The 11,313-nt window shown below is 39.0% G+C and overlaps 1 protein-coding gene across 1 annotated transcript; it reads right to left on the bottom strand.

The window, feature by feature from the left end:
* Nucleotides 1-2,187: 2,187 nt before the first annotated feature.
* nr1i2 (nuclear receptor subfamily 1, group I, member 2) lies at nt 2,188-9,687 on the bottom strand. Its single transcript, XM_005747196.1, has 8 exons — nt 9,506-9,687; nt 6,482-6,612; nt 6,068-6,237; nt 5,668-5,984; nt 5,445-5,590; nt 2,838-2,954; nt 2,537-2,642; nt 2,188-2,447 (listed from the first exon to the last, which is right to left on the bottom strand). The coding sequence occupies exons 1-8, from the start codon at nt 9,685-9,687 to the stop codon at nt 2,291-2,293; spliced, it is 1,326 nt and encodes a 441-aa protein (XP_005747253.1). The 3' UTR covers nt 2,188-2,290.
* Nucleotides 9,688-11,313: the final 1,626 nt, after the last annotated feature.

The following is an 11,313-nucleotide window of genomic DNA, read 5'->3' as shown; positions in this document are numbered from 1 at the left end:
ATAAAAGTAAACAAATGTGGAGGTATTCTGTGCCAGGTAAATCCAAGGATTTCAGTTAGAGTGCCAGTTTCAAGTTCAACCCAAACCCATTAAAAGTTGCCCTTTAATGATGATCTGAAGGCAATAGCTGATAAAGAGAAAAATAGTAAAAAACTGTGTCCTTTTGCTTAATCTGAATCAAATGGAACAACTGCCGGGTACTGTACACAGAAATCTTGAAGAACAAAACTCTCAACTCTCAAAGTCACATAATGAAAAAAGTTCTCCTTAGTGCAAAGAGAAGACTCGAGTCTGCCATCACAAATTAAGGTGGACAAAGAACTGACAAAATAAAAAGTTCCTCCCTTGGGGCGTGTTTATTTAATCCATTAGATCAAAAGTGATCAACAAAACTTCAGGACAGTCCAGATGTTTGCAGTGCAGATCAGCCTCACAGAGAATCTGTTTTTCTGTGTGTGGCCAGAGGGGGGCAGTGTTTGTCTTTATATGCCATCAGAAACGCTCATGTCAAGCATTTTTCATTCATCACGGTTTACAATAAATGAACATTAAGGCACCAAAAGCACAAAACTAGACCAACAACAAAATTCTACATTTAAAAAGCAGCTTTTTCGGAGTCACAACACTGACAACACTCGTTCACTCCCTCTCACCTATATATTTTTGTCCTGTCAATATTTAAGACAATTCAATTCCATTCATTTTTATTTATATAATCACAGCAAAAATCGCCTCGAGGCACTTTATATTGTACAGTAGATCGCACAATAATAGATACGGAGAAAAACCCAACAATCATATGACCCCCTATGAGCAAGCACTTTGGCGACAGTGGGAAGGAAAAACTCCCTTTTAACAGGAAGAAACCTCCGGCAGAACCAGGCTCAGGGAGGGGCGGCCATCTGCTGCGACCGGTTGGGGTGAGAGAAGGAAGACAGTATAAAATATGATTTGATGCAGAGAGGTCTGTTAACCAGAGATGGGCAGTAACGCGTTACTTGTAACGCGTTACTGTAATCTGATTACTTTTTTCAAGTAACGAGTAAAGTAAGGGATTACTATTGCAAAATCGGTAATTAGATTACCGTTACTTTCCCGTAGGAACGCTGCAGTACTGCGTTACTAAAACCGTGATTTTTTGCGAGAATGTCTCACGACAGTGACGTAAGCGAGTGCGCCGTTAGTGACAACAGCTGTGTGCAGATCAACAATGGATCACATATCGATTGTGGGAGAGAGTATGAGCGTGCAGCGTTTAAAGCGTGGAAGTACTGACCTTACTTTGAGTTTGATTCCATAAAAAGTGACAAAAATATTAGCGTCCATCGTGCGTGGGAAGAAAACTTTTTACAGCGAAAAAAAACCCTAAACTTCCAAGCAAGCACCGAGTAGCTACGACGTAATGGGAAACTCACAGAGAAACTCGCGGATTCTTCAACTGACCGCGGCACACCTGCACCAGGGTAAACCTCCGCCTACCGCAGTGCTGCTTTATAGGTGAAAATAGAGCAACAGGACCGCTGAGTCTTTGACTTTATTTATTTTCTGCTGTGTTTTACTTGCATCTATTTGAAAGAGTGAGTGTAAACACAAAAAATATTTTATTTTATGTGCTGGAATGTGCAGAAAATAGGTTTAAATGTTAAACTAATTTATTCAAGTCAGAGAATGTTGCATATAATTAAATTTTTGCTTGATGCATAAAGTTAAAAGATTAAAACTGATAAAACAAGTTTAAAAAAAGAGACTTTTCCATTTGATTACATTTTGTATGATGGATTATGCAGAAAAAGTAGAATTGGGCTGAAAGATCTATCGCTTTATCACCTATTCAGGTTGTAAATCATGTTTTTAAAAAGTAACTAAGTAACTAAGTAATTAATTACTTTTGAAAATAAGTAATCAGTAAAGTAACGGGATTACTTTTTTGGGGAAGTAATCAGTAATTAGTTACTGATTACTTTTTTCAAGTAACTTGACCAACACTGCTGTTAACACATAGTGAGTGAGAAAGGTGACTGGAAAGGAAAAACTCAATGCATCATGGGAATCCCCGGCAGCCTACGTCTATTGCAGCATAATTAAGGGAGGATTCAAGGTCACCTGGTCCAGCCCTAACTATATGCTTTAGCAAAAAGGAAAAGTTTTAAGCCTAATCTTAAAAGTAGAGATAGTGTCTGTCTCCCGAGTCCAGTCTTCACTCTTTCGACACATGTAAAATAACAATAGGATACTTTCATTTAAGCGTCCCCATTAATAGTGCTTGTGCTGCTCATGTACAGCACACTCTTCATAAGTCATTACAGGAGCCTTTACTGACCATCTCCATTATGAGAGGACTGATGGTGTCAGGCTGGATGTCCTGGATCTGTAGAATCTGTTTGCTGTATTCCTCAGTCATTGTTCTCATCTCTGTAAAGCAGGCTATCACTTTGGGATACAGCAGGCTGAAATACAATAGAAAAGTCAATAACTGCAGTATGTAAAAACATTTCACACTGACTGAAAAGGGGCGAGAATTTGACATTTCACTCACTGTTTCTCTGGACCTGTTCTCTTGCACTCAATCCAGGTTTTTAGCGTCAGCGCCAAGTTTTCATGAACTTTGTCAATCAAGCTGTGCTGCTGCACGCCTGGACGGTCTGGTAAATCAAGTAAAAAACAAATTTCTTTTAATTTGAAGCCACTTCGCCCTGAGGAAAATCTGAGAATGCATTTTTATTTTGGGCTGGGTACAAATGCACACTGTTTGTAGGGTTTAAATATTTACAGGGTTGGTTAATTATTGATTTGGTCCTAGCAAGGACTGGGATGAACTGCTGAAGAACGACCATCACCTGGAGAAAACAGAGACATGGCTTGCATGAGAACGTATTCTTCCTCCTGTAGGCCCAGTGTGCGCAGCGTGTGGTGAAATCTGAACAGAGGCTCCAGCAGACATGGCTGAAATCCCGCTGGAAAACACAGGAAAACGGGTCAGGAGCAGGACAGATACGGAAGGACAGTCTGAGGGCCACTGAGGTCTGATCTGTTCCCACTTTTCTCCACACTCCAAGAAACGGATTCAAATGGATATGTTTAGTTCCCACTTTCGAGTGAGCTACCATCAAGGTGATTCTGGCAGGGATTTATGTGTGAAAATGTGCAACACATGTACACAATCTAAAAGCTCATTCATGCAGAATTATCCACAATTAGGAAGGAAAAAAAAATCAGGGAGAACGATGAGCTCAAAACTACCAGCTACACAGTAAATATTCACCAAATACACAAAACACGTATGCCAGTCAGATATGCGCTCCAAGAACATGCTGCAGGATTTTCCAGACATTCTTGCAAAACTATTTTTGCACAAGTTCTAAAAAAAGCAGGGGTGGTGATTTGCCACAACTTCCCTACAGTTTTTCCAACACACAAGGCTTATAAATGTAACTGACATGCTGTTAGCCTAGGAGCACTGAAACGGTGAAAGGAATTTGCACCAATAAAGACAACTAAAAGCCAGCGGATTAGTCGGGATATCCTTGGTGTGTTGACTGGAATCAGTCAGACATCATTTTATACTGATTTCTGTTGTTGTGGATGAAATAAAGGTACAGTTATTCCACTTGGCTTTGCCAGACAGATTGCACCAGTCCCAAAAAAATAATATCTAACAGATTATAAACAAAATACAAAGTATTTATAAAAGCATTTATACCAAAGACCCCTGTAGTTCAAATGTCATTTATGGTTTATGTGTATTTTCATTCCTTTAAAAACAAAACAAAACAAGGAAGTGCTATTTTTAGTGTTTGTTCTGTGTGACCTACTTATAGGTCAGTCTGAGCAGTTAACTCGCAAGTAAAGTAGCATGAAGAGCAAACACCTTTGTGATGGATATTTGTAGCTGCACACCTTATCCAGTGTGAAAACTGCAGGTCAGCACCTTGAAAATTAAACTGAGCTGTATTCCCTGTAATCTCAACTTTCACCTAGTGCTCAGTGTGAATTCCTTATTCCTAAGAGCTGTTTGTCTAATAGTAAAAGGAAACCTTCAGACAGCGCGTTGGTGAAGCACTTTGGATCGAAAGAAGTAAAAACCAGTTTGACAGCATTGCAGTGAGTGTTTCTTAAGGAGTCATATTACACCACCGTGTGAGAACATGTAACAAGAGTGATAACAGACTGGACATGTTACTGACTGACTGTTGTCTGACTGCTTCAAAAATAAAAGTGCAACATGTGCATGCATGTTAGGAGCGTCAAATTTCTCTTTGTTCATTTTACTCCTGTTTAATAACAGTTTGCAACGTTACATATAGTTTAAAAGCAAAAAAACTAGCGAGATCAGAGAATAACGACTCAACGTGTTCATCAAGTGAAAAAACATTTTGCGGGGGCAAAGGTCATTCAGTACACGTTACATGTTATTTAATCAGGTGTACAGAATTTGTGATCAGGGACGTTACTTTGAGTCCTCAGACAACACACACCTCAGAGTTACTCCAATTCAATCAACAACAGACCATAATTGTCTCCATTACTGAATGCATTTTGTATTTTTGTATATTGACTTGGTTATAAGCACTAAGTCCATCTTTATGAACAGTGAAACACAGTGAGAAGTCAAAGAATTTGCACCTACATATGCAGTTTCTCACACTCTTTGGAGTACGTCAGCATTTTAAACTGCACAGCCACTCATTGTCACACTTTTTTCAGCAAAAGCTTTCATACAGCGCTGCAGTCTTTGCCAGCACCAAAGAGCACCTCGAGATTGCTAACACAGCAGATGATTAGGGAGCTAATTAGGCCTAATCCTCCACTATCCTCTGGTAAGCAGCGTCAAATGTAGAGACAAATGAAGAAAACAAGTGTCAAAAACTAAACTGCAGTTCCTCTAATGACCACTTGAGGCTTCATTCATTCATCATGCTTATCCAACTCAGGCTCACCCCGGGGCTGCAGCCTATTCCAGGTGCCAATGAAATAGTGGACGGTTACACCAAACATCGCAAGGCTAACAGACAGAGAGCAACAACCATTCACACCTATTTAGATTCACCAATAAGCCTAACATTGAATTTTCCTGAGTGTGTAGAGTCAGTTGCTCATTTTAGGCCATATTGTATAAAACATGAAGTTCAACTTTTCTAATTTACATGTCAGAAAGGAGGATTATCCAGGACATGCTCTTCTCTTCTGGGATGGTTTGAAACACACAGCAAGCCATAATAATTGTCAGATAAACTATTAAAAATGCTCCAGATGATACAACTTCACTTTAAATGATGCTTTGTCACAAATGTTCAGGAAAGTGGCCACTCTAAGTGACAGTCTGACTTCACCTAATCTAATCTAATCTAATCTAATCTAATCTAATCTAATCTAATCTAATCTAATCTAATCTAATCTAATCTAATCTAATCTAATCTAATCCATCCAACTGTAAGAAGTCTTACCTCGTACAGCGTCATCTATGCAGTATGTAATATGGCCACATTCCCATGTGCTCGTTTTTGAGTTGAACACCATGTTGAAGCGGATCTGCATTATTTCAAACGTGGCTCCCTTCAGCAGAGATATTTGGTCTTCCATGGTAAGAGACCTGTAAGACACCAGTTTGACATCAAGTGTCGAAAACGTGCCGACTGAATATAAATATTCGTTGATGTACACATTTACCGGAAGTCTTGGAGACTTTTGGAAAAGCTAATGACGTTCTGGATCATGTAAGTCGTGAGGTCGGCCACATGCGGAAGAGCAGTGAAAACACATCTGTTTTCGACGTCATTCCGTATGTGGTGTTCTTGTTTTTTAATGGAACTGTGGAAACAGGAGGAGGATGAAGAGCATGAGGTGGCAGATGGCGATGATGTGGGCTCGGTGGTAGATTTACTCGCAGTGCTGCAGCCGTTTCTAGGGCACTCGGTCAGAGGGTTAAAGAGCTTGCTTGCCGTCTGCTTGTGCGTATTCACAGGAAGGATGTTTCGGTCCATAGGCTGAAAAAAATCAAAGATCAATTACACAAGTTAAAACAAAGATGATGATGAAGAGCTGAAACTGCATGCATTCACTCACACACCCTGAAGCTGCTGAAGCGGGAAAATGCTGAGTCGAATGTGCTGCGGTGACCAAAGAGCAGTTCCTGAATACGTTTTTCTTGTTGGAATGAAAGCTCCACTGGGGAGTTAAGCATCTTATTCTTCTTGATTTGGACCCTCCTCTCCTGCACCTTTTCATCAGACATGACCACTGAACAAGCACAAAAATACAAGCATTTACTATGTCAAGCATGTCAGCATAAAAAAACCTGATCTGATTCATAATTTCTTCTCAAGGCATGAAAATTATGTGTATCAATTTATTGTATGACATGATGTAAACATGCAAAATGATAACAAGCATTCTAGAAACTGATGGGTGCACCTTTTATAATACCACACACTTCCTACAGTGACTTAAACATTAAGTATAAAAGCCTTTAGATGTTACTTACTGTCTTTGCACATGCCAATGGCCTGACATTTGCGCATGCGGCAGGCTTGACAAGACCGGCGGCTGTTTTTCGTTATAACACATTTATTCAGGAATGGACAACGGAGCTGGTTTGACCTCTTTATGTTACGTCTGAAATGAAAAACATCCACTCACAAAATAACAGCTTCATGCATTAGGTTTAACTGCTTGTTAATGCAAATATCTAATGAGTCACAATTTGCACAAGTTTACTGAAATTGCACAACAAATGTGCAGTCTCAAGTTCTGCCGCAACATTTGTTTGATAGGGTCAAAATTTGGTGTAAACAACATGAATGCATGGATCTCCACTCCATTTAGGCTGGTAGTGGTGGTGTAATGGGGTGGAAGATATATTCTTGGCACACTTTGGGGCCCTTAGTACCAACTGAGCATCATTTAAACATGACAGCCTACCTGAGTAATGTGCCTGACATGTCCACAGTGCACCCATTTTCTGATGGCTGCTTCCAACAGGACAATGCACCATATCATAAAACTCAAATCATCTCAACCTGGTTTCCTAAACATGACAACAAGTTCCCTGTAATCAAATGCCCTCAATAAAAAGCTCTCAGTAAAATAGAGCGCCTTTGGGATGAGGTGGTCTGGGAGATCATGGATGTGCAGTAACTGTGTGATGCTATCATGTCAAAATTGACCAAAATCTCTGGGGAATGTTTCCGGCACCTTGTTAAATCTATACCACCAAGAAATAAATCAGTTCTGAAGGCAAAAGGAGACCACCTAGGTACTAGCAACCTGTACCTAATGAACTGTCTGTACTGTGTGCACTGTGTGGATTTAATTTGTGAAGGTGTTGAAATTAGAGAAGGTCAAATTAAGAACCAAAGTAGATGAGAATATCACACTGACACCACCTTTTATGCCAGAAATTGAATGTTATCTGACCACTCAGCTCACCGACAGCAGCCCATCTGAATAACAGGGACAGAGAGAGCTTTGGTGGCAGCAAAGTGAGGTTTAAATAAAGAATACTTTGGCCTAAAGAAGTCAAATAATAAACAAAACTGAGCACACTTCTAAATGAGACAGTTCAGAGAGCATATATGGTGAACAGTATAATAATGTTCAATTAAAAATCAAAATAAAAGCCATTAAAATAAATGGTTAACTTCAATACTACAAAACTCTAGTATTTGGGCTCCCAGTGATTGATGATGATGATAACACATTGATGACACACAGCTTCCTATCTGACAGACATCTTGAGCTTCTCGTTGTATAAACTCTTTAAATAAAAGGTCAGATAATTTTAAACGTTTTACAGCTGAATGTGAGGAAAACTGAAAATGTGATTAGTGTTAAAGTTAATATATCTGTTACGTAGTTACAACACATTTCAAACATAACAAGCTTCTGACTCAGAGTAAATCATGTTTTCATTTATCATTTCCTGTTTGTGAGCCGTCCTAGTAAAAGAGTTCAACTTATTCAGAACACAACTACACCAGTCCTAACTAGGTCAACAAGTCACAATCTAGTCTTCTGAAACCTGCATGTGCCACAGAAAGAATACAATTCAACATCCTACAACTTCCTACAACTTCATGGTTACTCAGGTCACAGTGAACTGAGGTGGCCTTCAGATTGCAGAGCAGACGGTGTCGAGCTTATTTCACATTTTGAGCCTATGAAAGCAAGATAGTCACTGTATCTATGTATATATCTATGTATATAGATACTATGCAAGATGTTGTATATGTATAAATGTAGTATAGAGAATGTGCTTGTGTGTATGTGTGTATATCCGGTCCTCACGATCGCGTGTCTGTTTATTTGGTTGACAGGGTGCTATAAGTACAGAGGTGCTGAATTCAGGTGAACTGAATTCAAATTAACTTATAAATACTACTTAAAAAGTACTTTTTGGGCATGAAAAAAAAAGATCCGAAATGTGGTTTCACTTTATATGATATTAAAAATTTACAATATAAGCAGCCAATAAAATGCCATGAACATCCCCCACCCCACCAAAAAAAAAAAAAAGTAGTAATGACTGCCTGTACTCTTTATTACATTACAGTGTGTTTGACATCACTGTGTTGAAAAATGAAGCGGATGCCAATCAGATGCTTTCTCAGATGGTAAAAGCAATCTGATGGTATTTTTCTGTGATCATAATTATATTAATTTTGACAAGATTCCCAACACCACTGGATGTTTTACTAATGACTGTGGTATGAAGGTAAATATGTTGCACTTGCTGTGTACCTCTCTCCTGACCTATTAACAGAGATTTGAGCCACAAATTTCAAGACCAGTTGCCACTGATGTTTAGTCCAGTTCTTGTGTAATTTGGAATACCTCCACCTTTTCTGCATGTTTTCTTCCCTTAAGAGCAGATGGATGAACTGAAGGGCCAGATGCATCTCTCTGTGTCTCTCTGTGTCAGGTCTTTGCTGGATTTTTTCCTCTTTCTCAAGGACATGACTTTTAGAAACTGTTCATCTGCTGGAGATGATGGAGTTTTTCTAACCCTGCCACTTCTTCTTTTGTCTTCTACTTCTACTGAAAATTCTTAAGGACACACTGCTGAGATATGCCAAATGTTCATCTAATATTTCTTATTAGATGAACAAAGTTATTAGTTATGTATGGACAAAACACTGGTTTGAGTTCAACCAGGAGCCTTTTATGCTCATCAGGTACAAAAACTGAGTGAGTGAAAATGACTGAGAAAGCAGCAAATGTCAAAAAAGAAAAATTTTGGAAGACCTTCTGGAAGACTGGAGAACTATTGCTCAAGACCACTTTAAAAGATTACAAGAAAGTTTGGCTCCTCGGAAGGAAGATCACTAATTTGTCATTTCACATTCACAAGGGATTCTTTTCATGACAAAATTTTTCTAAATATAATTAAAAACATGAGAGAAACTCTAGATACAGCAAACATAAAAGCTGGACTATTTGTTTTCTAAAAGCCCTTAAACAGCCATTTATTGCTTGATTCATGATGTTATTAAATGTTGAAGAGCTTTACCTGAAGAAGCCCTTGCAGCCTTCACAGGTCAAGGCATTGAAGTGGTAACCATTAGACAGATCTCCACAGACACCACACACTCTGGACTCCTCATCATCTGTCAGCTTCTCCTCCTCATCCTCTTTATTCAGCCTTGCGAGCACTTCACTGATGATCTGCACTCCAGCGGCCTTCTCGCTCATTCTCACCCGAGAGATAATCAGATTAGTCTGGCGCCACTGCCTTCACATCTGTTCTGGGCAAGATTGATTCAGTAAGAAATGGAAAGGTTCCCTGTGAGATCAGGCTTAGGTTTAACTACTATCAGCACTACTACGTCACAGTTAATGTACAGGATACACACTGTATATCCTACGTTATTGTGCTATGATACTCTTAAATGAAAGGATATGACCACAATACTGTGGCTGAACCATTTTCTTCCAGCAGTGACGCATACCTGGATATGACTAAAGGCTCCTTGTGGAGTCATTTACGTCTATTACAACCCACTATTCATTGTGGCTAAATGGTCACAGTAGGAGATCACCTTGATTTTCATCAAAGAGCAAGAGCAATTTTCTGAAGTGCACAGAACAGCTCACAATGTTCAAGTGCAAAGAACAATGTGGACTCTTCAATTTATTTTTATTTTTTTAATATTTTCCAGTGGGAAAACGGTAAGTTGCACAAAAAACAAGCACAGGCTACTGTTGATTAATGATTTAGCAACATACATTTCAGGTATTTTCTGCCAGTAAACAATGCTTAATGCAACCTTTTTAATTTTAACACTCAAATCCCTCCGAATTACTGACACACTGAAATCACAACTTTAACGTAAGTCGTTGTGTTTCTTTAAAGCATACACAACTCCACACACTCCACTGAAGCAGCGTGTAAAACATGCTTGTTTGGGAGTGCTCCTACTTTACTCCCACCCTGCAGGTAGGCAGGTTTGTAACTGAAGCCTGACCTGTCTAACAGGTGTGCACAGGTCCACACAGGTTGTCATAAAGTAAACTCTTTTCCTTCCTTTACCTGGTTAAATGTCTGGCTTAGGTCATTCAAATCACTCACCTGATGATTCCAGATGTCAAAACAGCTGTACATGGTCCACAGGTGCCCGCCTCACTTCGCTTAATCAGGGGGAATTTTGAGCATGACCAACAGGGGAGAGAATCGTTAACAGGTCGTCGTGCAAGCTTTCGACCAGCTTAATGTTTAATACTGGCAGTTTGCCACAACTACAACAGGCTGCAGCCGAAGAAACTGTGTAAAATCCAGCACCGCCTACTGATGTCGTACTTCGTAGACGCAGGGGCGTTTCCAGGATGGAGCGACACAGGACGAATCCAAATATTTAATCAGCACAGAAAAAAAGGACACGATTTTCTTGCAAAAGTGATGAAACATAATTTTTCGTTGAATAATTGTGGAAACGTGGAAAAAAAAGAACTTTTAATGTAAGTTATAATCCTGTTTAAGAGTCTTCATGCAGCACGTTGTAAAATCAAAATATATAATAAGTACCAAAAGTCATTATGGAAAATGGCACCATTTAATGTTGAGCTGCGATTATTTTAATTGCTTGTGTGTTGCTGGGTATCTTAATCTGTAATAATCCAATCAATCAAAAACAAACAAAAAACAAACACTGGATTATCACGTTTGAATTAGTTTTTGAGGCTTCGTCGTCATCAGAGTGATTTTCCCCTCAAAAACTGAAATAAATTGCACAATGCATTTTAAAGAAATACATAGCTAAATATAAATAAATTAAAAAAACAGATGTAGCAAATATGACATAAATTAAAACACCTACAATA

The sequence above is a fragment of the Pundamilia nyererei genome, unplaced genomic scaffold, assembly GCF_000239375.1.
Source record: "Pundamilia nyererei isolate P.nyererei 1_Seehausen unplaced genomic scaffold, PunNye1.0 scaffold00190, whole genome shotgun sequence".
Taxonomy (NCBI): Eukaryota; Metazoa; Chordata; class Actinopteri; order Cichliformes; family Cichlidae; genus Pundamilia; species Pundamilia nyererei.
This window is presented reverse-complemented; position numbering and strand designations above follow the sequence as displayed.